At 37.1% G+C, this 26,953-nt stretch overlaps 2 protein-coding genes across 5 annotated transcripts in view; one reads left to right on the forward strand and one right to left on the reverse strand.

Annotated features, from left to right (window-relative positions):
* Positions 1-15,038, forward strand: part of PPP4R4 (protein phosphatase 4 regulatory subunit 4) — a 57,840-nt gene extending 42,802 nt beyond the window's left edge. For all 4 annotated transcript variants that reach the window (XM_068148835.1, XM_068148837.1, XM_068148839.1 and 1 more), the window contains 10 exons: positions 55-160; positions 834-981; positions 3,564-3,708; positions 4,561-4,602; positions 7,326-7,401; positions 7,809-7,889; positions 8,230-8,323; positions 8,747-8,814; positions 9,564-9,702; positions 13,667-15,038. In XM_068148835.1, the coding sequence (XP_068004936.1) occupies positions 55-160; positions 834-981; positions 3,564-3,708; positions 4,561-4,602; positions 7,326-7,401; positions 7,809-7,889; positions 8,230-8,323; positions 8,747-8,814; positions 9,564-9,702; positions 13,667-13,691 (924 nt within the window). In that variant the 3' untranslated portion in view covers positions 13,692-15,038. The remainder of the gene's footprint in view (positions 1-54; positions 161-833; positions 982-3,563; positions 3,709-4,560; positions 4,603-7,325; positions 7,402-7,808; positions 7,890-8,229; positions 8,324-8,746; positions 8,815-9,563; positions 9,703-13,666) is intronic.
* A 457-nt stretch (positions 15,039-15,495) lies between these two features.
* On the reverse strand, positions 15,496-25,944 carry SERPINA10 (serpin family A member 10). The gene is made up of 5 exons (XM_068148840.1): positions 25,872-25,944; positions 21,480-22,218; positions 19,778-20,051; positions 18,945-19,092; positions 15,496-17,238 (listed from the first exon to the last, which is right to left on the reverse strand). Exons 2-5 carry the CDS (start codon positions 22,186-22,188, stop codon positions 17,047-17,049), a joined length of 1,323 nt encoding a protein of 440 aa, XP_068004941.1. The 5' UTR covers positions 22,189-22,218; positions 25,872-25,944; the 3' UTR covers positions 15,496-17,046.
* Between the last annotated feature and the right edge of the window lie 1,009 nt (positions 25,945-26,953).

Genomic DNA, 26,953 nt, shown 5'->3' on the forward strand with positions numbered 1-26,953 from the left:
TTCAGTCACATTCCTTCAGATATGTTTAATTGTGTTCTATTTATTTCTTCCAAGAATGTTCTGCCAGTCCAAAAAGCAGCTGCTCGGACTCTTTGCGTTTATTTGCGTTACAATCGCAAGCAAGAGCAGAGGCATGAGGTTATTCAGAAACTGATTGAACGTAAGATAATTTTTCTTTGATTACTTAGAGACACAAGTTAGTTTTGATAGAAGATCTGTTGTTTATGGCTATATTTGTTCAGTGTTTATTGGGAAACAGGCCATATGATTGATGATTTGGCAAGACCTTTCCAACCTTGAATATAAACTTGCTTAGCTGGATGTGCTGCAATATACAAAGTGGAGTTCTTCTGGAGAAGTAAAATTCTCCAGAGAATTCTGCGTAAGAACAGCTGAATAAATCTTCTCAGAAATTAGTTTGTGAATGAGTTAATCACCTAAGTTGATTTTTTGGCTTATGCTATTTGTTTTAAAGGTAGGTTAGAAGTTTGAATAGTTCCCGTTGGTAATCCCTAATGCTTACACTGTAATTAGATATACCTGTGAAAGGTATGGTTTGAAAGGCATACAGTTCAACACAGTTCATTGGTTATTTTGCTTTTTTCAAATGGTTAAATAGACAAATTGTACTTCTGAAAAATTGCATGCTGACAAAAGCAGTCATTGAATTCAGAAGGTTAGGTTTTCACAGAAGGAAAGAATTTAGATAGGCTAAGATGTGCCTTGTGATGAATGAGATTACTGTCTTTCAGTCAAAGGTTTATCCTTGAAATATTTTCTATTTGACATTGAAACCTTAATTGATAATATCTGTCTGTTTTGTTTTTTTTCAGAACTGGGTCAAGGAAAAAGTTATTGGAACAGACTTCGTTTTTTAGATACTTGTGAATTCATTATGGAACTGTTTTCAAAATCATTCTTTTGTAAATACTTCTTTCTACCTGTGCTTGAACTTACACATGATCCAGTGGCAAATGTGAGGTACTGTATGAAGACTACATAGCAGTGTACAGGAAAAGAAAAGTTTTAAATAACATATTAAGAAATATTACTACTTTTAAAAATTTTGCTTATATAGTAGAACTTCAGTAAAATGCTCAGCAATACCTTCAGGATGACCCGTATTATAGGTGTAGGGGATTATGGGAAGGATGTTAGCAAACCACAGAAGCAAGTCAGTCTGAGGATTTGAGGAACTGAGAAAATGTCAGGTTTTGGGAGTGAATGGGAACACTGAGGCAAAGGAGCCAGCAATAGGTGAAGGTAATATGCAGTTTCATGAGTGTGGTGGGAGAAATGTAAATTCACAGTCCCCATTAATTTCCATCTGTTTAGATGTCACTATATGTAAAATAAAACACAAAAAGCAATTCTCTGTGATCTGAGTTTAAGAAGTTAGTATAGGCTTTACCTTATGTAAAAGCTTCTACTTCATTGTTAAAGTGAATTGAAAAAGAGTAGAAAAATATAAAGAAATTTGTTAGTCTTTTTAGACATTGTTTTTCTGTTAGTTTTTTTTAATCACTAAACAGGGAACAAGCAATTATGTCTGATCTGTGTAATTCATGTTGTCGACATTAATGTCTGAACATCTAATGCTGCATTTAGATAAGCACCATTTGTACATACATGTGTGCATTCAGTGGGCTTCACTACATATGGTTTATTACCAATTGAAACTAAGTAGACTGTGTGTCTAGTATAAAGTCTGGCATCTGAAATCAGCAGGATCCCAAACATAAAAACTGAGCCATTTTGTGCATATAGGTTAAAAATCAGATTTAATATCCTTAAGAGGGGTATGTTAAAACAATAAACCAAATTTGTATATACTCTGATTAGCTTATTGTTTTTAACAAATATTTTAATTAAAACTCTGTTGATATAATACTGTTACATGTTGCTTGGGAGAAGAGACCAACACCCACCTTGCTTTCAGGCAGTTGTAGAGGGCGATAAGGGCTCATTTGAGCTTCCTTTTCTCCAGACAAAAGAACTCCAGTTGCGTGAGCTACTCCTTATAAGAGTGGTGCTCTAGATCCTTAACCAGCTTACTTGCTCTTCTCTGGACATGGTTCAGTATCTCATTTCTTCCTTGTAGTGAACACATAGTTTGAGGTGCTGCCTCACTAGTGTCAAATACAGGGGGCAATCACTTTTGTAGTCCTGCTGGCCACGTTATTTCTTTATTAGAATAAACCTTTATTAGAATAAACCAAACCAGGTTGGAAGAGACAAGCCGGGATGCTATAGGCCGGTTTGGCCACCTGGGAACACTGCTGGCATATATTCAGTCAACTGTTAACCAACACTCTCAGATCCTTTTCTGCCAGGCAACTTTCCAGCCACTTTTCCCTGAGCTTGTTCATGGCCTTGAATCTCACTTGGCGGCAATCCATCTATTCAGCCTGTCCAGAATCCTCTGTAGGGCCTCTCAACCTTCAAGTACATGAACACTCTCACCCAACTTGGTGTCATCTACAAACTTAATGAGGGTGCACTAAATCCCCTCGTTTATATTGTTAATAATACTGAGCCCTGGGGAGAATGACTTGTGACCAGCTGCCAACTGGATTTTACTCCATTCAGCGCAACTCTTTGGGTCTGGTCAGCCAGCCATCCATGTTTTCACCCAGCAAAGTTTACACCTGTTCAAGCCCTGTATAGCCAGTTCCTCCAGGAGAATGCTATGGCAAAGTGTCAAAGACTTAAGTCCAGTTAGAAAACATCCAGAGCCTTTTCTTCATCCACTGTAGAGGTCACCTTGCCATAGAAAAGAGATTATGTTAGTCAAGGAGGACCTGCCTGTAGTAAGCCCAGGCTGACAGAGCCTTGCTTGCCTGGTTGTCCTATACATGTCATGTGATGACACTCCAGATGATCTTCTCTATAACCTCCTCTGGCACTGAGGTCAGACTGACAGGTCTGTAGTTCCCCAGATACTGCTTCTGCCCCTTCTTATAGATGGGTGTCACTTTTCCTAACCTCCAGTCAACTGGGACCTTCCTGGTTAGCCAGGACTGCTGGTAAATGATGGGAAGTGGTGATTATGGGATTGGAATGCATGACCTATGAGGAGAGGTTGAGAGCCCTGGGGCTTTTTAGTCTGGAAAGACTGAGAGGGGATTTAATAAATGTTTATGAATATCTGAGGGCTGGGTGTCAGGAGGGAGGGGACAGACTCTTCTCAGTTGCAGGCTGTGATAGGACAAGGAGTAATGGATGTAAACTACATCACAGGAAGTTCCAGCTCAACATGAGGAGGAGCTTCACTGTGAGAGTCACAGAGCACTGGAACAGGCTCCCCAGAGAGGGAGTCTGGAGACTTTCAAGACCCATCTGGCTACATTCCTGTGTGACCTGCGGTACATTCTGTGGTCCTGCTCTGGCAGGGGGGTTGGACTCGATGACTTTTAGAGATGCCTTCCAACCCCTAACACCCTGTAATAAGAGATACTAACTTAATTATTTTATGACACATGCTAGCAATACAAAAAATAGTGATATTCATTAAACATCTGCATAAAAAAAGCACTTTTAAAAAATGTTTATTTTTTTTTTAGAATGAAGCTATGCTACTTGTTACCAAAAGTGAAATCTACTCTGAAGATTCCCACTGATAAACATTTACTTCAACAGTTGGAATTATGTATAAGGAAACTTCTTTGTCAAGAGAAAGACAAAGATGTCCTGAGTATTGTAAAAAGAGTAAGCAATTTTCTTTCCTAGCAGCATTTTGTCTTGTGGTTAGCGTTAAGATGATCAAAGCTATGCTTTCTGCTGATTCTCTTAAGAGCAGGAGACTAAAAAAATCTGTTGCCCACAATGTAATTTTAGACTATTTAAGGAAGATGCAATACTTATACTGCAGTTATTTGCTAGTGACTAGGATTCATGATTTTGACCAGGCAAGCAGGCCCTTGACCATTTGTGAAAACATAGGATTAAAGTTTGACCCTAGTTAAAAATTATTAAGTCTTTGAGGTAGAGCTATTTTCTTAATCTGCATGCTTTAAAGTATACAGATAAAGGGCTTGCAGAATTTTGAAATGTTATGAATGTCTTTGTAATGTGACTATTCCCAAAGAAGTACATCATTAAGGCATACCCATGCTTAGACTCAAAGAAGCCGTGAAGTAACTTGGACAGCTATCTTCCTTATAGGGCCAGTATGCAAGAGGGATTGGGTGAACACCTGTGTGGAGCATCCTGGTTTACTCAGATTGCTAAGGAGTTTTTATTGGTTTTTTTTTTTTCAAGTCTCAATTCCTAGGTCTGTGCTCCAGCCACTCAAACTTCTGTGCTTTCCTTGAGTGTATTTTGAATTCCAAAGAGACAGTCTGTTAGTTCTTTGTTGTGAGTCTGACCAGGGCTCTGAGAAATCTCTGCCAATGTAAAATGACATTTATGACACAAAAATACAAGCATAGGCTTCAAATGTTTTGGAAGAAAAGGCATGTTTAATTTTGAATACTACTATTCTAAGATTCTTATATGAATAGGTTTTTGGCTTGCTGTGCCTTAGGATAATGATACATAATATTTTGATTTTCTTTACAGACAGTGTTAGAATTGGACAGAATGGAGATCTCTGTAGATGCTGTGAGTACTTACTAACTTTAATACTCACCAAGTGCTTTTAATTTCCATTTTCATGTGGTTTTTTATTTTTATTGATTTTATTTTGAAGTTTCAGAAAGTATTTTACAAAAATGATTTATTGGGTCAAGAGAGACAAGAACACTTTCTTTTGGAAATGGTATATTTTATCAATACAACCTGTCCTTTTTTTCAAACAGTTTTTAGCTAAATTTTAATAAGGCAATAATTTTAAGGTAAGAAACATGCATATTCTGGAGATACCATAATAGCTTCATAATCTGTGGCTTCATTTTACACTTCACAATTGGGTTAAGTCCTTCAAAGTAACACAAAACTTACTTTTCTTTATTACCTAATTTTTGCTATATCAATTAGGTCAAACTGGAATTCCTTGAAAATTGCTTATGCTTGATGCCTCTGTAGTTCTACGATCCAAGCCTTCAATGCACCTAAAGTTGTGAATGTTATGAAATATTTTTGAGGGAGCTTAGAAATTTTTCAGGTGTATGTAACATAGTAAATTGAATAATGAAACACCTCAGAATACAGCTTCCATAGGCAAATAAATTAATGTCATAACTTCTTTTGTGCCAAGGAAGCTGAAGGAGACTGTTTTACAAGATTTCCTGTTAGCCAGAAAAAGAAAAAAGAAAGGCCATTGGTAATTGCAGCCTGGGGCAGGGTGTCTTAGTGCCTGTTGTGTAGAGCAAAACCGGCCACAAATTACTTAAGATTTGGACGAGAAGTCTGTAGAATATTTTTTGAATTAAAACTTTATCTTCAGTCATGACTCTAAGCAAAAGCTGAAACAAGGATTTTATCATATAATAGCCTTCTAGATTTTTGCACAGCCTAGATTAGATTATTGCAGTCCTCCTTTTTGCTGCCTACTCTCCAGCCTAATGTGGAAGAAGCTAAGAAACCAATAGGATTTAGGAGAGGCTGAATTTCACCACCATGGTAGTAATTGAGGTCCTCTATAGTGAACAAGAAGAGTTTCAAGACTGTTTTAAAGTGTCATCTTTTCCTCTTTGTGATTGCTACAGAGCCTCTATTTGTGGCCCACTTTGGTGTCAGTAAGTAGTTCAGGCCTTCTCTTTGGCAGCTGGTTTTCTGAATTCTGTAATACTTGCTTCGTATACTTCCTGACACCTCCCATTAGCTAGAGTGAAAGGTTCAAGCTTTGTTCTCAGAACCTGCATAAACATATTCAAAGACATGAACTTACCTTTAGCAGTATTTAGGTAGGTACAATTCATGTTGTTATAGTGAAAGCATTTAGGGCTGTGGTATCATACAGTCTTGTTATAATACAGATTTTATATAGATGTTGGATTTTCCTCGTGCAATGCTTCCAGGACAAGATGTAAGCAGGTGAAGACGTTTATTACATTATACAGCAAAGTTATATAGTCTATCAGAAGGCACGTGTCACATCTCAATGGGTCATTTTCTACTGGCATGCATGTAATTGAGGCATAGAATAGGTCAAAATAACAAAACAATGTTTTAACACATCCAACCAAATTCTGCCTAGTTTCTCTCCTTCAGTTACATGGTGTTTACATTACCCTCAGGGTCAAAGACAAAACATAGCTTTCTCTAATTCGAGCAAAGGCAAATCTTCCCCATAGCTTGCCAAAGCCATCTGAAAACAAGCTGTCTGTGTTATCATGCATTGTATGAGAAAACTGATTTTTACCCTGTTTCTGTAGCTAGAAAAGCACCAGTGTTTTATGATCTAGCCCATTTATATGGACTTACCATCTGTATCACAAAGGTCTTGTTAAGCATTGCAAGAGAGGTATGTTTTTGAGGAAATCGAGATGTGCACAGTGAATAATGTCATGTTGCAGTCCTAAATAGTTGAGGAGCTATTGAACCTGGTTAAATGTATCTGACAGCTACAGACTTGAATACTGAATATGTTAATAAGTTTCCTTAATTTTACTAATTGACTTAATTGAAATTATATTTCACTGATGATGACCCTAATTAATGACCTCTTTTTAAAAAAACAAAACAACCCCCTCTCCCCCTTTTGGTTAGTAATTAGAATGCAATGAGAAAATAGTAGAAAAATTATCATTCACTTGCCAGTTTCTTTATGAATATAATATAGAAAATAATACTACATAGCTTTCTGAAGTTTCAGTGATATCTATTCACCAAGAATCCTGAAAGTATTGGCTTTTGAAGTTATTGATGTAACTTTGTTAGCACTGTTTTCTCTCTGTGTTTGAGCTCTCAAAATTTATCCTGAAGCTACCTAATATTGCAGAAAGGCAAATAAATTCCTTGGCTTTGTTTTGTGTAAAGGCTTTTCAATTGTAGATATTCATTTAAGACCTTTTAAAATGTTTGGCTATATGTGACACACTGTACCATTTGGGAAGAATGCTTTGATTGATTTGGGCATTTGAATTAAAAATATTGGCAGCTCTATTACCAGGGTAGCTGTGTAGCACAAAAATTTTACATTTTTAGCTGCCAATGAGATTTAAATGAGAAATTCAACTGTGAGGTTCCTTCATCATTACATTAACAGGTTTTGGTGTGATTTTTATTTAATTGATTCTCTGAATATTCACTATGTTCACTAATAGTAGGAGAGAATAGAAATTGACTGTTCGGTCATTTGGAAGCAATCTAGTTGAATCACAGTTAAACATTTGTTTAGAGTAATACCTTAGAAAATCATTCTCTCTTATTTTTTTTAATAGGAACAATTAGAAAAGGAGAAGCAGCAAAATGAAGGAAGATCTACAAACATTAATGATAAAATGTTTGACAAGAAGCGTAAGTTTGGGGGTTTGTTTACATGTTGCTTGTGCATGCATTACTATTCTACAAAGGTAGAAGTGAAAGGAGAAGAAAACAGATGCATTTATACACTAAACAGTAGAGTTTTAGAAAGCAGCAATAAAACTTTTTTTCTCTATATTTCTAAAGATATTTATATAAAATAGCCTCATTTTGATAGTAGACTTTTGGCTTTATTAATAAAATACATGATGATTTTAGTTCTCTCATATTTTTCATTTTGGGGTATAATGTAAGTACTTGCCTGTGTATTTCTGAAGTGTTAGTAGCACTGGATTAAATATTACTGCTTGCCCCAGGACTCTATTTTATTTCATCCTCTTTATTTATTTAAAATTAAGCTTCAAGAGAGAAGTATTTGTTTGTTTGTTTGTTTGTTTTAGGTAGAGACAGTAAAACATCATCAGTGTTGACAAAAAGTATCACTGTCTCTGTTCCAGGAAGCTCTTCTGGTACATCAACAGGTAAGAACTCTTTACAAAAACTTCTGGAATGCTTTGATCTCATATCAGCAGGTTAAAACTCAGTAAAGCTACTGCTGGTATTTTTTTGGGGCCAAGTTTCACCTACTTCACCTAGGGAAAGAGATTCCACTCTTAAAACTCAATGTGTTTTCTATGATTTTTATTTTTATTCTTCAGTACAGAAATAGGTGACATTAGGTTTATTTTTTGTTACTGAAGTATTTAAATTGGTTCCTTCAGTTAGCATAGGATGACAGAAAATTATGTTTAAAAGTGTTCCTAATTACTGTAGAATTACAATGATATCTATGTTAAAATTTTCTGCTATTTATAATTTTAGGCAAAGAAGACAAAAAATCCAAGTTGGTTCGAAGCCAGTCTTTCAGTACTCAAGCACTGCATCCAAAATACAGCAACATAGACAAGTGTCCTAAGTATCTTTGTCTTCATTGTTTACCACATAGGCATCTGTTTACCTAATAGACAACTGTTATGAAATTATATGTACATGAATCTGTAAATGTAGTGATAAACTCACTGAATTGTGACCTAAAGAATCAACTTTCTGTTTGATTAAGGTATATAATTTAGAACTGAGAGAAAAAAAATACCATTTTAAGGCATGCTGAGGCCTGTAAGTTGTTAAATCACATCTAAGTTGATATAGGTCACCTTTTATCATATCTCAGAAAGATTTTTCAGTATGAACTGCTAGATCTAAATTCATAGGTCTCTTAAGGAAATTTCAGCATAACTGTCTCATTTAATTTTTTCACATGAACTTAAAAATTTACTTCTAACAGTATTAAACAGCTTGTTGGTGCAATTGATACACAATTCTTTTACTTTTTTTTAAGTAAAATCTCTAATACAGGATATACAGCAATATCAGGAATGGGAAAGAGTTGTATGTTATCCTTTAGTGGTAAGTAGGTTATCATATATTTTACTTTGTTTTTTTGTGGGGGGGATGCTGAAAGTGTGGGGCCTATTAGGCATACAGCAAGATACCATTTCCCATAAGAACACAGAATAATGGATACACAATATGAGTGAGCATAAGTGCTACTCTAGTGGTTGGTTTTTTTCAGATTCCTTTTTTTAATTTTGTTACACTTTTGTTTAAAGTTACATTTTGTAGTGAAAATAAAATTAGCTTAGCATTGGTATTTTGGATGTCATAAAAAGATTGGTATTGTAATTTGCCTCTACTCATTTTGCTTGAGGAAAGGGATGTTACGTGTAACCCCTACTGAATTAGAGAGAGAAATTGCTGTCTGGAAATGCCCCTCTCTCCATTTGCTGTTGAAGAAGAAGAATTCCTTCATAGAAAAACCTGTCTTTTTCTGTTTGCTATTTCTGTTAGCTTGCACAAAGTAGCTAAATGTTAAGTAGCTAAAGACTGGCCAATCAAATCTCACTGTTTTCATATCTTAAATGTATTACTCTTCGTTTCCAAAATGTGTCTTCTATTTATTTTTATTTAGCATTTTCATAAAAATATTTGAAGAAACATTAAGTTGAAACCATTTCCTTACAGAAAGCTAAACTTTTGGATTCTTGACATAGGAAATCCACCACTGTTGTCGCAGGGGAAAATGTCTCGTTCTGTTTACCCTCTGTGTATTTTTCTCAGACAATATTATTTGGCTAACCTGCGGCTTTTTATTTCAGATGATTCATTACGGACTCATTCCACTGGTCATAGTGGGAATGGTACCTTACCTTCCAGTGCTGATTCTCGCGGCTTATTTAACTCAGCTGATCAAAAGAATAATGGAAACAAGGAGAGTCAGTCCAGAAGGATGAGCATGTAAGTGGTTGATGAGTTTAAGTCAAGCTTAAACATTTACAAAGGGCACGGAAGCCATGTAAAATTAAGCCTATATTTATGATACTTCTACACCCAGGTTTTTAAATATGAAAATAGAAGGGTAAAAATGTAATGTGTGCAAATGTAAGTGTTTTTAAGATTAAGCTTCCTTTTAATTAATCTTTGACATTGTTTCTCCTGCACATGTTTACATTCAGCTGGTACATTATGGGGAGGGTGGAGTGGGACAAAGTGAAGGTTGGTGCATTTGATATATAGTAACTACAACCATAGTGATTTAGCTGCCTCTAGTTGTAGAAGCAAGGTATGTAATGTTATATGATTTAGTTTTTCCTTTTCCTTCTTTTTATGTGCTCACATATGTTTATGTATTATTGTGTAAAAATTTCATGGTGAATTTTGAGAGTTATGGTGAACTGGTACTGCTACTTGTTATGGCTGCCTTCTTTGGCTTACCTTAACCATTTAGACAAAATTAAATGCTAGGCATCCCCCTCAGACTGGTTTCCTTCCAAGTGTCAGCCTAAACTATTGCATGTTTTGCAAGAACAAAATCCAAGATGAATTTATTTGCTTCTGTAAGAAAAGTGTAACAGTCTTAGAAAACTGCTGTGATGTGTACATAGTGAAATCTCTTTTGTAGCCAGTTCTCTGCTGAATCCTGTTAGGCTATAACTTGTTCCAGTTTCCTTTCATGACACTACCTGTAATCATAGGTGCTCAAACTGAGATTTTTCTTTGCTATCGAAGATTTGCTAGATCAGCCAAGACAGAAAGAAGCAAGGAAAGGAGTGAAATATATCAAGAGAGAGTCAAATATATCGAGGGAGATTGTTTGGGAAAGTAGACAAGTATAGCAGAAACTACTAGAAACTGAAAAGTATAGGGAAGTTCAAACTGGGCCTTGGAAATCTGAATAGGTATTACAGACCAAGGATAAAAGAAGAGTCTGAGAATGTGAAGCTTTGACTTGCTGGTCCAAGATAATGGACTTAAGATTTGAAACTTGCACCAGAGAGGAAAGAGGAAATACCTTATACTGGTTTGCCAAGTATGAAGAGGAAGCAGTAGCAATAGTGATCTCTTGAGAGGACCTTTCAGGTGAATTAACTATCCATGTGAGCCCATATTTTCCACTTCACTATTTTTAGGTTCCTTTAAAAAAATGAACCAAACCCACTTTACTCACAGATATAAATTAATACTATTCCTAAAATGTAAAATAAAATGTTCACTAATGTAAGAGATTAAGTTCTCTGAACAGCATACATTCAGCTACGTGTATGCATTAAAATATGATACAGTCTCTTGCTGTGTGATCACATAGGAGTTTTTCTACTGGAATTTTAGCACCTTTACTCTACAAGATAAATTTGCTCTGGAATTAAATCAAGCTTGCTTAACGCTCTATTATTGCTAAAACTACATTGTCTTTGTAGAAAAGGTTGGAAGATAAGTAGTAAATGTAGGTGCACTGTTTGTGTTGTCAGTGATTTCACAGCAGAAGTACCTCAAGTCAAATTACAGTCTGCTCCCTGTTTTTTTCTGGAGTCTAATGCTTTCTCCTAAATATTACCTGAAGTATGATCATTTGGTGATCACTTACTTCAAAATGCAGGATTTCAAGCCCAGCAGTTAGATGTTTTCAGCTATCTGTAAAGTAAATAGGACATGTATCTTGAGCACATAACATACAGTGCTACGTACTTTCAAAAAGTGTGCTCAAATCCCCATGTGTTTCCACCCCAATCACTGTATACCTCTGTTCCCTCTCTTTGAAACCAGCAAATTTGTTGAAATGCTATAATTTTTTTTAGCAACAATTGTATAAATTCTGCTTACTCACCAGTTTTACAAGCATTTGGGGAAAATACATTTATTAATATTCACAAAGCAGTTAGATAGAAAGATTAGTTGGACATATTTTTTTACATCACATAAAAATTTTGCACATTTCAAAAGTTTTTCTGACTGTCATTTCAAATAAGGCTGATATCCTTTGTTTGAATACAAATGAGCAGAAAAAGCCTCACACAGAACAGTTTGTATCTTTGTCTCCAGGCAGGAAAGCAGAATGTAAGAGACTCAACTTACAGTCACAATGTACCATTCCCAAGTGAATAGCTTAGCAGCAGACTACTTGAAAGTAGGTATCTGATCAAACACAATGATCTGGATATTCTCTCTGGTTCACAAAGTCCCTGAACTGTATAGTGTCAGAAGCCAAGAGGATATACTAGGGCAAGAAAAACATTTTTGGGGAATGAAGAGCAGGCTTAAAGGATGACCTACATTTAGTTTTGAGTGTTTTGAATGTTTTAATCTTCCGTGTTCTTGTGGGAAAATGCCTCCCTCAAGCTGGTATAATGTCTGCTGCATTGTAGATTCAATTTCTCTTTTGTAATCTGGCCCAAAACTTAATTGTTTTCAAAATGGAGCAGCTCCTTAAGGAGATATTAAGAGATACAGATACAGGAATGATTGATGGTAAATGTATTCATCTACATAACCTTGTTGACCACAGATGTCCAGGTGTACCTCTTTTATCTTTCTTTTTTTCAGGAAGGCAGTCCTGGTGCCAGGCAGTCCTGGTGCCAGGCAGTCCTGTCAGTTTCAAGGAAACATTCTTTTTGAGATTGAATAAAAAACCCCTGCTGATATCCAAATATATATAAGCAGTTGATGGAAATAACTCATTTTGAGAAAATAATTTAAAAATTATATGAGTGGTGCAGTTGAATAGATGCTCATGAATGAGAGTCACCCTCTGTGGACTCACCAAGGCAGAAAATTTGTGAGAAAAGAGTAATTGAGTATGTATAGTATATACTTCGACCATATCATCATGTAAATTAACATATGTGCTAGTTAGAGATTACTCTGGTATCTTCATTCTGGCAAGTCCTAACTTTTAGATTATTGGCTCTGCAACATGAGTAAGGTGACTTCTACTATCTTTCTTTTTCTAAGTAATTATATGTGCTTTTGAAGAATGGAAAATTGAGCAGTAATACATTGTTTAATGATTTAAATACCAACAGATATAATTATGATTGTTAGTTAAAAGTGATGAATATTTTAACAAAAAAAATTACTGAATTACTTAAGTGTAATCTTTCCGTAAATATAGTCTGCTGATTATTGGCAAATGTTCACTGTTGACAGTGTAGTGTGGTTTGCAGGGATGAAGGATTTCTGATTTCATACAGTCCTGTTGTTCCAGGATTTTTTTCAAACCCCAAAGTTACTCTGTTGGAAGTCTGAGGTTTTTTACTCATGAGTTCAAACATTTTGTCTGTCCTGTTTCAGAGATACGTATGCCAATTAAAATACTCTCTCATTTTGAAGATAATGCAGAAGCAAGAAAAGAAAAAAAACAACTCAGTAAATGCTGAGTCAGTGCTCACAAGCAGGTGACAAGATAATGATAGTTAATTTCAGTGTAATTTTCAGGATTTTAGGTACTAGGCAGTAGAAAAAGCAAGAATTATGCTAAAGATGCATCCCTATAACTTAAAGAGATGAATACCTGCTTCAAGCACCTGTAGGAATTGGAAAGAATCACAAAGAGCTCTGGTTGAATATTTTATCCCACAAGATTCCTTAAGTCAATTTACAGAGCAAATGCATTTTTAGGATTTTCTGCTGAAGAACTAACCATGACTGCTTGTAGTACCTTACCCATCTCATTGAGAGGAGTCACATCACATTGAGAGGAGTCTCTACATGACCTGTAGGAAGCTTAATGCAGTATGCCCTTATTGTGAAGAATGCCCTCAGAATTGTCCATTTGGCTTTTTCAGTGGGCTCGGTAAAGCAGACAGTAACTTTTAAAGTCCAGCTGCTAAGAATTCCATGAAAATGTTGCGCACAACAATGTATTATGTTTTGGTATTTAATAATATAGCAACAACATATTGTCTGTTTCTTATTTTGTATGAAGAAAAAACAGAAAATCAAACGCTTAGATCTTCTGGGAGAAAAAAGAAGGGAACGAGAAACGGATGGAAGCAACATTCTGGTGTGAAAAAGTGGGAGCAGCAGATGGGACTCTCTAATGCCTGGAGTGAATAAAATGCATCTTACAATGTTAAAACTTTTAAACTTTTTAATAAAATCCCAAGCTGTGAAATACGTTCCAATAAGTAATGTAATGGTTGCAGAATTCTAACGTTGTAGTGAAATGTTATGAAATACAACTTCAGCTCTGTGCTCTTAACTGCTGCAGCTAAAGAGAGGATTTCGTTTCCTTCAGTTATGCCTTTATAGTATAAATTCTTGGATTTAGAATGCACATATCCATTACTTAATTGGCTTATTTGCAATTTTTAGCAATACTTAGCACCCATGTTTTATGCAAGGAGTAGAAGGAATTGCTATGAATAATGAAAAAGAAATGCTACATTTTAAAGAACCTTCAAACCTAATTTAGGACCAAAGTCCAGAACCATTGGTTAGTTTGTATAAAACATAACCTTCAATAGCGTTGTGCTGTGAATTTGGAAGTAATGTTTTTATGACTATTAAGTAAAGTTCATAAAAATCCTCTGTAAGTTTCAAAGCAATCTAAAAGCAGTGTCTCCAAATGACATAAAAAGCCCTCTTATTTCACAAGTTTTGTTGTATCAATCATTGTTTTAATTTTTAGTATTTCAGATTGTATTTTCTCTTGAATAATTTATAATGATGAATCTAGTTTTTAACCAGCTGCTCTTGCAAGCTACCATGCTTCACCGATGTCATCTGCATTTGTTTGTATTAATGCAAATGTTTCTATCAAAGTTTGTCTGTGGAAAACATGCAATTCCGTTTAAGAAACAAATATATATATTTATGCCAATACTTGAGATAGAGCCTATGAAGCTATTGTCAGCTTCTCTATTTCAAAATGGGAGCAGCATAAATATATTGATGTAAGAAATATGTGGTTTTTAGACTTTACTGTTGTATGGTAAAGATGATCTGATCTGTGAATGCATATGCGTGTGTGGTTACTTTTTATAATGTAAAAATGCAAATGATGATTTACTCAAAATAAAGCCTAGGACAATGCTATACATGCATGTTCTTGAAAAAAACAATTCTCAGGGTATCTTTTATATTTAAAATAAAAGCATTTACCTATAGAAGGTATTTATTTTGCATAATAACAATGCTAGATGTATTCTGTCATCTGTGAAATACAAAATGTGTCTTTGTATTTAGCAGTATTTAACTGTCTGAATTCTTAAGTTACACTGCATCTGGATTTAGGTATGTCCTCTGTCTTCAGTCACAAACATCGTTCAGGTTCTGTAGAAACACAAAGTTTTCAGTTCTGCAGCCTGTAAATCAGGGATTTCTTTAAAATCTTTGCATTGTGCATTATGATGTTTAGCATGAAGTACTGATGCAGATACATGGATGACCTGTGCTGGCTCCTCCCAAGTTCTGCTTTTGTCTCATTCATGATACTCATTCAGGTACTACCAGTTCCCCAAGGAAAAGTAACTCAAAATGACAGCTATGCTGCTGACCCATGGGCCAGAGGAGACTGCTTAGCCTGTTCTTAGTCTGACACTTCTGCCAGGGACCAAACTCAGCACAGCAGTACCAAGCTTGCAGAAGATACTCAAAACTGTGTTTGACCCACAGATACCTTTGCTAGAACAATGCAGAACAGCCAGTAAGCTAAGATACTTGAATCCAAGCTATTTCTCCCCTTAGTAAGCAGGTAATGAGTTCAGGGTAAAGTCTGTCATTTTTTTTCTGATTGGCTATATTTGTCTGTCATTTTTAACTGGTTAATTTATTTAATGCTGATAACACATGCTCCACTCCATAACACTGCTATGTATTAAACTCCTGCTACGTAATCTTTCAGTGCTCTATTTAGATGGTTCTTTGGTCTACACCTCTTCCTTGTACAAACTTCTGGTGCATTGTGCATGCTTTCCTCAGTCCTTCACACTAATGATCTTCATTCTAGCAGTCTTTTGTGGGCTGCTTGCTTCTGGGGTACCTCTGTTGGACAGCAGCAATAGTTTTGAACCTATCGTAGCAATTGTTTTTTAGCTGCAATTCAGAATAACAGCTGGAGGTCAGTTATACAATTATAATTGTGTGGTCCTCTATAACAACATTCATCCTGTTAATCATTTAGGAGTAAGGAGGAGTGATGTTCATGCTGCAGTGTGGAGTTTAGGTTCATACCCCTTCATAGTCTAGTCATATACCAGAGTCTGCCTGCTAAATCTTTTGGTGAATGGCCTACACAACAAGTATCTGGGTGCTGTAGGCAACTGAAGAAATTCTTTAGAGATATTTACTAGCTTTATTCTGTAATGTATCTTTTGTACATTCTCTTCTAGAAGCATCTGTCTGTATGCTTTTGCTGATAGAAGAGTTAAAAGATTCTATGATTTTGAAAATTTCTGCCCCCTTTTGGGCAGCTATTTTGAGAAGACCATGAGCAATCAGAATAGCAAGTAGATCTGTAAGTTACGTAGAGCTAGAAGTAGCTTTTTGTGTTGTTTCATACTTTATATTTAGGACACTGATGCTAATTAAAATTTGCTATATGTTAAGGGTCTTGCTCTTCAGAAGATTCTGCCCTCCTTCAATAGAGTGAATCGTATGCTGGAAATATTTTTCTGAGACATTTTGGCAGCACATTTTGGATTTTAGGATCAACTCTGAATAGAATTATTCCACTTTTATGAAGGTATTTTTTTGCCTATCAAAGTCTGTCTTAGTTCAGGCATAGAGCATGTTACATAGTTCACCCTGATACCTAGATAATAGTACATGCAGAAATTTTGGGTTTAGAAGCTAAGCTTGATGTTACAAAGTAGTACAAACTCCGATTCTCCAGGTTCTAGAATTATTTTGTGTTCAATAGAAAGAATATTTTAAAAGCAGCACATCATGTACCCTTAGAAAATGAGGGTATTTGAGATTTTGAATAAACACTTGGAAGAGATCACACTCCAGACAATGCAGACTCATTGCAGACTCAGTTTAATTTCTACGGTAACAATGATCTCTAGACAGAGGCTGTCTTTTAGAGCTTGATCCCACTTCTGGTTTTGTAAGTGGCAAAATTCTGCTAATGTTGAGGTCACTGGGCTCATTGCAACAGTAGAAAATGTTGAGGAATATCAAGCTACAGCATTTTGGAATGCACTTACTGAATATTTTGGCATATGAATCTGTGATGTTCATTCAGCCTTGTCACTAAAATTCTGGGGTTTGAAAGTTCAATTCTGTGGGTTTATTTTTTATTTTTTTTTTAATTTGCATGGTAGATTTTACAAGACACAGGATAGACAGTGTTAACTTTGCTCACATTTCTGTTGGATCAACCACCCTGCCAATGAACAGTAATGTTTTAAAAGTTTCTTCAAAGATCATAAAAAGGAACGGTCGGTCTGCTTTGATGATGGGAGGCACTGTGAATGCAGTTATTTCTGACCCACTCCCTGCTGCAGCCTCAGTTCCTTCTTCATCCACTTCAATTACTGCCTTTTGGACAACCTGAAATGTAATGCAGAAATAAAGTAGTGGTGGGCATAAAAACTAACACAAAGAATGTTTTTCAAAGTGCAAGACATGAAGTTGAAGTGGACTTCTATTAAGGGTAAAAAAAATGAGGTCTGTGGATTCTGGCTCTGTGTTAAACTGGTATACCCGTAAGCTGTCTGCCGAGCCGTTAGTGCAGCCACCACCACAACAGTGCTTAGGAGTGAGGATGTTAGTTCAGGTGTCATTGTGTTTTTCCACATTTCTGAGTATAGGCCTCACTTAGAGATTTTGTTCTTGCACCTGGTAGCACGAAGCAACCATTACATTTGTAGAGTACTTATCTGATATTTAACTGTAAAAGAGTTTTTCAAAAGTGGGAGATGTTTTTGTCAGTCACAAACACTGGCTGGGTGGATATGCCATTTGCAGCTGAGTGCTTAGGCAAATGTACCAGTCTTGGACTTTTTCCTGTGTATTTCTCATTTGCACATTTGGCAGTACAAACTGTGTACAGCGATGAAGTACAATGCTGGGTTGGTCTGAGGACCTTTCCTTCCCACTGAAAAAGCAGCCTGACATGATCTGATTCCTTTCCCTTTTTGTTCTTTGAGCCTGCATATACTTCTTAATACTCCCCCTCTATTTGGTGTGTATTGGTGAACTGCCTAGTCAACTAGTGCATTCCCAGCTCCCAAACTGCTAGGAATGATTTATGTAAAGACAGTTGAAGGACTTCAGCAGTGTTGAGCTCTCTGCTAACTATTCTTAAATAATGAGGCTGGCTATTATGATTCACAGGCACAGGATGCTCCTCTGGCACTTCATAGCTGATGAACATATTGCTTCTAGTGTCAGTTAGCTGCTACTATTTGTGTGATTTTTTTTTTTTCATGATAACAGAATAGAGTTAACTGCTGCAAATCATCATGGAATACTTGTATGATTAAGGGGAAGGGAGAAAAGTGCTGTAGCTTGACATTGCAGTTCCCAACTGAAAATCACTGCAATTTTGTCCAGTAAATGTTTATTCTTAGGATGTTACAATTTCCTATAAAAGTTGTGTTGTTAAGTCAGACTTGTAACAGCAGCACCAGTAGCTTAGAAGATTCTTTTTGATAGGGTACAAATCCATGAGGGGAGGATGGAAACAAGATAGAGCCAGGCTCATTTCAGTCATGCCCAGTGACAGGACCAGAGTTGAATGGGCACCACCTGAAGCATAACAGATTCCCTCTGAGCATCAGGAAACACTTTTGCACTGTGAGGGTGACAGCACTGCTACATATTGCCCATAGAGGTTGTGGATTCTCTCCTGTTTAGACATACTGAAAACCTGTCTGGACATGGTCCTCAGCAACTGACCTGTGGTGATCATGCTTGAGCAGGATGGTTACAGCATTAGAATGCTAGGCGTTGGAAGGTGCCTGTGGAGATCATCTACTCCAACCCCATTCCTATGCAGGTATGCCTAGATTAGGTTGCATAGGAATGTATCTAGATGGGTTTTGAAAGTCTCCAGAGGAGACTCCACCACCTCTTTGGGCAGCCTGTTCCATTGGGTTGGACCAGATGACCTCCAAAGGTGTGCAGATTGCATATACTTGGAAAACTAGTTCCTTTCCTATTAGTGTTGCTAGAAGTGCATATGCCATAGTATCTTGGCTGGACTATTTGCGTACTATTGTAATTCAAATAGCAAATAATTTTAGGAGGCTTACCTGTGAAACTGCTATGTATCCTTGATCTGTGAGATGACTAAGATCTGCTGTATGTGTAAACAGTTTTTTCATTCCGAGAGCATGAAGCAATTTCTTCATTTTGTATTTTTGCTCTAGTTTGAACTTTGGAAATGAAATGTCCACTTTTCTGCATGGGGGAAAAAAAATCAATGCAAATTCAGCTGTATAGATCACTTAACTGCTGAAATGCAACCTAGTCAGGAATGAAGCTTTACACAGGAAAAAAAAGGGGCAAAACCTAAATAATCTCTGCTGGAACGTAGGTTGGCAGAATATCATCTCTGATCTGTTGACTGCCAAAGATCCTAGAAATAATTTCCTTCTCTGTATAAAATTCTTCTGCCAGTACTTACAGTGCGTAGATACCAGAGTGACACACTAATTTATTGATCAGTGAAAATTTATCTGATTTTATCCATTACTTCACATTTCCACTGACAGTAAAGGTTTAATGAATACACTGTGTATCTACATTTATTCTGTTCTGTGTCTGGCAGTGCACAATTTAAAATTTAAGGAGAGAGAAGGCCTATGGAAGAATTTGGAAAGACTAGATTGACTATATCTGCAGAGGGACAGACGTTCCTAAGTGAGCTGGCCAACTTGTCACCTCAGAGTAGATTTCCCCTGCCATTAAAAGGTACTTAGGATGGGCTGTTAGGCCAGTGAAGGATCCCTGCTCTGGAGATACTGATGCCACAGAATTGACAGCATGTGAAAAGGGTTAGGAAAGCCAGCTAATCTTTGTTGTGCTTTCTTGGTTTGTATCAATTGACAAAGAAGACAGTAAGGCCAAAGTGTCAAAGCAATACCTGGTTTTCATGTTTCCAAGCCAGGATTCCACAAGCTCCATAGTCAAATGGTCTTCAAGTGAAATGTAATCTCCCTCCTTTTCTGGGATGACAACTAGCATGTGGGCTTTCCCTTTGTAGGGTAGCTTTATCACAGTGCATCTTAAATTCTCATCAAAAGTTGAGTTAACTTTATCTGACTTGAACATCATGGGTACCTGTACGCTTCTGTACTTGTTTATGTGGAAAGTCTCCATTTCTGTGAATTTGGGATTAAAAGGATAAACCCATTTGCCTGAAGAAAGAAAGAAAGTAATTACGTGCATTCAAGCCTGTTCAGAAAAAAGTTCAGAAGTTCAGTGTATTTTCTATATCTAGCTGATGTGGATGTCAGTTGTGTCTAGGATAAGTAGATGACAATTGCAGTACATTTAGTGTATGTGCTTTACTTTTTTGGCATCAGGAAAATGAAGTAAGTCACAAAATAAACTCCTCCATTTGTAAGGAAAGAAGGGAAATCTTTTTCTACGGTTGATGAGTTGCCAGTGAAGTTCAGAACTGCTACCCTTTATGTTAATTGAATGAGCATTACTAACATGACACCTTCTCCAGGATCCTCTACCAGCTGTTCAACATCCTGTTTTTAAATTAATTACACAATCTTTTAGATGGGGATTCAGCATTCCACTGACTTCTAAGGTGCACTGGAGTATAACCTCTTCTGTACAAATGCTTCTGTTCTCTACCATTGTTTTCAAACATAGCCACATCCATTAATATTTTTCTCCAATTTTCTACCAGGGAAAGTAATCTTGGCATTGGACTTTTGTGAGAATAAACATAGTCTATAGAGGCCGTATAGCTGAGGGGTTATTTTCTGTCCTCATGTGTGCATTTATTTTAGGAGGGTTTCCATGGAGGACATCTGCTGAATGCTTTGGACTAGAGTAGTGACTGTGACTGTGGGTATTCTACACATCATTCCTCTTGTTCCCCTTGTCACACTAACTCTTTGTCTTTGCTTTTTACCTGACTGGGTGTCTCTGGCTTCTGTATGGCTGTTTCAGAGAAAAGGGTGGGCTATGGCTCCCTGTTATTGGCAGGACCTTCTTTTGGAGTCCCTTATCTATCTTCTAAGCCAGTAGTCAGAAAGACCCTAACAACAGAAAAAGGAGCATAAGATATTTGTCAATAGAGGGCTTCTCCACAAAACAATCTGTCCATCACAGCTGTATTCCCCCCCCACCTTGTAAGGTAAAATAATGGCATACTTTAGTTACTACAGGAAAAAAGATTCTTGACTGACGTAGAGAGAATTCTTTCACTTCCATGATTTTGTGCAAAATCAGTCAATGATTTTTATGCGCAGTGCCCAGTATTCAAAAGACTGTGACAATTTTTCATTTTAATTGGAGAATGAAAATTAAACATCCTTTTAATAATGGAAAGGGATCATTTGGAGATGGATTGACTCAGGTTGATGCAGAGCTTTTTGTTCTCTTTGAGGTTCTTTTGTATGGAAGAAAGTACAGAATAATTGTGGTTCCCTATCATGAAAAATAATACTCTGTTAAATACAATTAATAGAAGAAAGTGCATCTAGATAGGGACATGGGGAAAACAGCCCATCTTGAATTCATTTAAACTTCCCCTAATGTAACTGAAGACAGAGTGCTGATTCTTTTAATAAATAATAATTTTGCAAAATAAAGCAAAGAGTTACCTTTAAAGATAATGTAGTCCACAAGCAGCAGTTTATTATGGCGGTCAAGCTCTTCAAAAAGCTCTGAGATTTTCCCTTTAGTCCTTTTGTTAATGTTTTGATTTATGACAGACTTTGCCTGTGTAGAGTTTTGAAAGTCCACTCTCAGAAATTCCATATCAAAGTACTCTTTTGATAAATTGAGGAAAGATTCCTTGAGTTTGAAATCTTTTTGGATGAAAGAAAGAGTACCTTCCACAAGGATAAGTTCTTCATTTGTTGTAATGTTATCTTTCAGTTGTTTAAACAAAGCTGGTAAATGATGGTCATCTACTCTGTCCTTGAAGGCATGGAGGTTTAGACTTTTTACTATTTGTCTGTATGTTTCCCCTTTAGCTGCCAGCATATATGTGGTCATGAGAGCTGACACAGAAAGGGGAGAGAAGATTACATTGTTATCATGTGTCATAGCAATTTTTCTGTAGAGGTTAAATCCAAAATTTGCAGTCTTTTCAGTGTAGTTGTAAAGAGTGAAGTCTTCAAGACCTTGGTCTTCAAAAGGTTTAGAGATATTTTTATGATGATGCCATTCTTCAGAAATATTAACATTTTTATTTATTTGCAAGAAATTATCCTCTCTGTCCTTCCTCGGAATTTTAGGTTTGATGCTAGCCTTGATGGTTTCCACACATATTTCGCTTAAGAGAAGTAGGTAAATTCCTGTTTTCATGCTGACATCCACTAACAAGCTCTTTTTTTCCTAGTGAAAAAATGGAGAAAGGAAAAAAAAAATAAAAAAGGGCATCACAATGACTTTTTACTTTCTTCTTCTATTCACAGTACACAAGGTCATAGACATGGAGAGGCAATCCTTTTGGGTCTTCAGTGTGTATACCCCAAAACTGAGATCTGTTTACTATCTGAAAGAACAGATTTAGGTCAGTGAAAGAAGTTTCCAATGTTATTAAGTGAATCCAGAAGAAATACCATGATCTTCTGGTATTGGTGGTTCATGTCAGAGGTATTTCACTGATTTTCCCTTGCTAACTTTCACTCCTGTTATCTCTAAGCACATGAATTCCAAGCAGGCATGTGGTGAAAATCACACTTGCCTTTCATAACTTCATTTCACTTTCCATCCTTCTGCTATAGGTTGTTTAATATTACCATTCAGATCATTCTCCTAACTACATGCCATAGGATTTCCTCTTCTGTTATGATTCACTGTCAAACAAATGCTGAAGCAGATTTGTCACTGCTGACTCCTGCCTGAAAATACCATGTTTCAATATCGAAGTTAATACAGGGTCTCTCATCTGTCCAACAAAGTATTTGGAGAACTGGACACATCTTACAAATGACACAGAGGGTTGTGGTCAATGTTACCCAGTGCTGTTCCCCAGGGGTCAGTACTGGGTCCAGTTTTGTTCAACATACTCATCAACTACCTAGATGAAGGAACAAAGTGTACTCGCAGCAAATTTGCTGGATACAAAACTGGGAGGAGTGTCTGACACGTCAGAAGGCTGTGCTGCAATTCAGCAAGACCTGGACAGGCTGGGAAGCTGGGCAGAAGTGAACCTCATGAAGTTCAACAAGGGCAAGTGTAGAGTCCTGCAGCTGGGGAGGAATAAGTCCATGCATCAATAGAGCTTGACCTGTTGGAAAGCAGCTCTGTGAGGGATCTGGGAATGCTAGTGATCAAGAAGTTCACTATGACCTAGCAATGTGCCCTTGTGGCCAAGAAGGCCAAGAGTATTCTGGAGTGTATTAAGAAGACAGTGGCCAGCAGTTTGAGAGAGGTTCTCCTCCCACTCTGCTCTGGTGAGGCTGCACCTGGAGTATTGTGTCCAGTTCTGAGTCCCATGTTCAAGAAAGACAGGAAACTACTGGATAGAATCCAATGGAGTGTGAAGAAGATTATTAGGGTACTGGAGCATCTCTTACAAGGAAAGGTTGAGAGACCTGGGGCTCTTTAACCTGGAAAAAAGAAGACTGAGAGGGGATTCTAGAAATGCATGAGGTCATGAGGATGGGGCTGGGCTCTTCTCAGTGATGCCCACTGATGGGACAAGGGACAACAGGTACAAACGAGAGCACAGGAGATTTCACTTGAACTTAAACTTATGTACTTTGAGTGAGTGAGGGAGCACTCGAAGAGGCTGCCCAGAAAGGTGGTGGAGTCTCCTCTGGAGACTTCCAAAATGCATCTGGACATGTTCCTGTGCAATCTGATCTAGGTGAACCTGCACTAGCAGGGGCGCTAGACTAGATTATCTTTGGAGATCCCTTCCAACCCCTACCATTCTATGATTCTAAGGCCTCAGGTGCACTTTAGCATCAGGCATTGCTTGTGTAAATTTCCACATGCAAATGCACTTTTCACGTGTAAAATGCAAATATGCTTATTATTCATCTTTCCATCAAATATCTTTCACATGTAGTAGTGTTGGGATTGCATCCATTGCTTGTTATGGAAAAAATGTGAATGGCCATGATCTTTGGTGTCATGTTTTCCCACTGTAAATTGAACAAGATGTTCAAGACCAGCAAAGTGACACAGAAGCCTTTGGTATAGCAGTGGCATGTGAATGAATAAATGAGTTTAGAATATGGATTATGTGGCCCATTGTTAAAGCAGTAAGTGATTCAACAAACACATAACAACTATTAACTACTCCTTTTAAGTAAAGGATCTGTAACAGCAAATTAATAAATTGTATCATTTGTGATTTGACATATGGGAGAGATGGTTTTATTTGATTGCTGTTTCTTTGGAGTTCTGAATTTCACAGTTGCCTGATTCAGGCTGTGGGAGTTAGTCCTGAAAAGGTATGTTTATGTGAGTACTGAGACATTTGGGTGCCAAGTCACAGGATGCTTTTGGCAGTCAGGTGGTGTGCTATTTTCTTTTGATATAATAGGTCACGTTCTGTACTTGGTGCATCACAGATGGGCTGTAATGGCTTAATCAGGAGGCAGTGAAGCCCCTGAATATTATGCCTTCTCTTAAGTGCATGGCAGCCAGGGATCAGAGTAACCATACTGTGCACCATACTGTGTGAATATTTTTTTCTTTCTCACTAACTCTTGCTTTATTTTTAATGAGATTGCTAGTGTTTGGATTCCATAGTACTGGAACAGGGAAGGGGATGACTTGATTTCAGCTGCTACCTTTCTGGTCAAATGGACTTCTGCAGGGTTGCGGTACTTACTCTCCCCTGATAGACTGCTAGCTGTGCTGTTAAGAGCTATTACAGTAAATTCTAGCCAGTTCTTTTCCTTATGTAGTGACCCACTTTTGTGGGAAATAACACAGACATCAAGATACTGTTCTTGCCACAATGCTGTGCCTGCCCTGGCAGCAAAGAAGGAGGTTGTTTCCCCTGGGAGTGCCATCCCAACTTCAAAGAGGTATCCTTGGACATTGCAGAGTCAGCTCTAGCTAAGAGGCAGGGATTTGAAAATTTTGCTTTTGATCATATTCAGTCACAGAGAAAGAGTTTTCTGCAACAGCAGCAGTCCTCTAAAACATCAAACCTAACTGCTCATTAGATTTCCTCCATATTTTCTGGGGACACTGCAGTTCCTTTGCAACATCTGACAGTGCTGCATTTAGCAGGCGTCACTGTTAGATCTTTGTCTGAGGTTTGGGGTAGTACATGCCTAAGGTGGGCCACCACATTTCCCATAGGAGATGTGAAGGGATTGAATGGGGAAAGTGATGAGCTGAGTTCCAGAGGGCTCTGCCTTTCTAATACAAGTAGGTTCAGATTGAAAGGAAGGGGCAAATGCAGGAGCCTTTGTTTACAGGCATGTTGCAGACCATACAATACTCAAGGAAAGAGTCCTGCATCCTCAGGCACACACAAATGCTACTGATTTGGGTGTTATGAACATCATAGGAATAAGAACCTCACAGCAGCACTAAGCATTCACTGCAAAGTTCAGATTGCAAAAATGTGACGTTAATGTTACAGCAGCTTTGTCATTCACCTTTAGGAACAGTTGAAAGTAAAGCATGTCCTCTAGGACTAGGAAAACCAGCCCTGGAAACAATAAATATTTTTGCACATTATAAACTTGTATTTTTAGACTGAAATTAAGCTTATTGCTAATTTTAAAGAACTCATTTTATGTGTAGACAGTTTATTAATAAACTGTAAGTGTTAATAATCATGTGTTTCTAGTAGTCTCAGATAGCAAAGCAAGAAGCTTCTTGTTGAAGTGCAATTTTCTTCCAAAGGCACTAGAAAGATTAAAATTAAGCATATTGGATTGCTGATTAACATTTAGAACCATTTAAAACACACATCTAGAAAATAGCTGATAAATGTGTATAATTATCTATCCATCTATAAAAAATATAGTAATCCTTTACAATCTAAATGCTTTATACAAATCTGGTCTTACCTCTTGGGTAGCTCCTCTTACTTTTCTCAGCCAACTATGTTTAAAAATGCAATGAAGATCTGCCCCATATAGAAGTTTTTCAGCAAATATTTGCTCTTCCAAAGAGTGATAATCTGGTTTTGTCTGTTATAAATTAACTGCTTTATAAACACCGCATGTTGTGTTTCCTATAAATGGCATAATGAAGGAGAGCCTATTCCAGTAAATATGTTATATCTTTAATGAGAAACAAGAGAACAGTAAATTCTTTACATCCAGCTCTTCAGCACCTAGCAGAATTTCACCCCACCACACATCCAGCTGCCCATGTGAATTATTTTAGGGACAGGTTGTAAGCAGTGGTGGAAGCAGTACCCAATCCTGCTTAAAATACCATCTTCCATGAAAGAATAGGTCACTATTCACTAAGGCACTTCACAAAGGAGGGAGGGAGAAGACACAGAGCATTTCTAGGGGTGTTGTCAGCTCCCTTGCTATGCAAGTTGGCAATTCTTTTGAGACTCCCCATTTCTAGAGCATGCCAGGTATTCAGTAACACCAGTATGTGAAAATTAACAGACTGAGAAGCACTGTGTGATATTTCTCCTACAAAAGACAGAACAGGGGAAGCTGATACTCCTGCGAAAGCTGTACAGAGCTATAGGAAGTAAGAATAAACTTTATGAATTTTCCCTTGGTCTTGCTTGGACAGATTTGACAGTCTGGTTTTAGGTCCTGAGCATTACTCGTTGTGCAAAGCACATTCTTTAAGCCAGATAATTTACTCAGGAATTCCTCAGATAATTCTCATATAAGCCAGATAATGTACTCAGCAGTGTGATCATGACATAAACTCTTCACAATTTGGATCATTGGCCTAGTTCCAAATAAAATATAAACTTGGAACTCCCAATTTTCCCTTCATGCTTCTAAATTACTTAAAAAAATATTCCCAAATGAAACAGGACATTCTGATTTGGATTGTAAAAGAAAAAGAATGTGTAGAACTTGAGATAAGAAGACTGGTTTCTATTTTTCAACCAAACTGAAAAAAATAATAATTATATGCAGTCTAAGAGAGATCATTGTTAGAGAAAAGGATG

This window comes from Melanerpes formicivorus, unplaced genomic scaffold (assembly GCF_026170545.1).
Source record: "Melanerpes formicivorus ecotype bairdi unplaced genomic scaffold, bMelFor1.0.p_v2 SCAF_17, whole genome shotgun sequence".
Classification (NCBI taxonomy): Eukaryota; Metazoa; Chordata; class Aves; order Piciformes; family Picidae; genus Melanerpes; species Melanerpes formicivorus.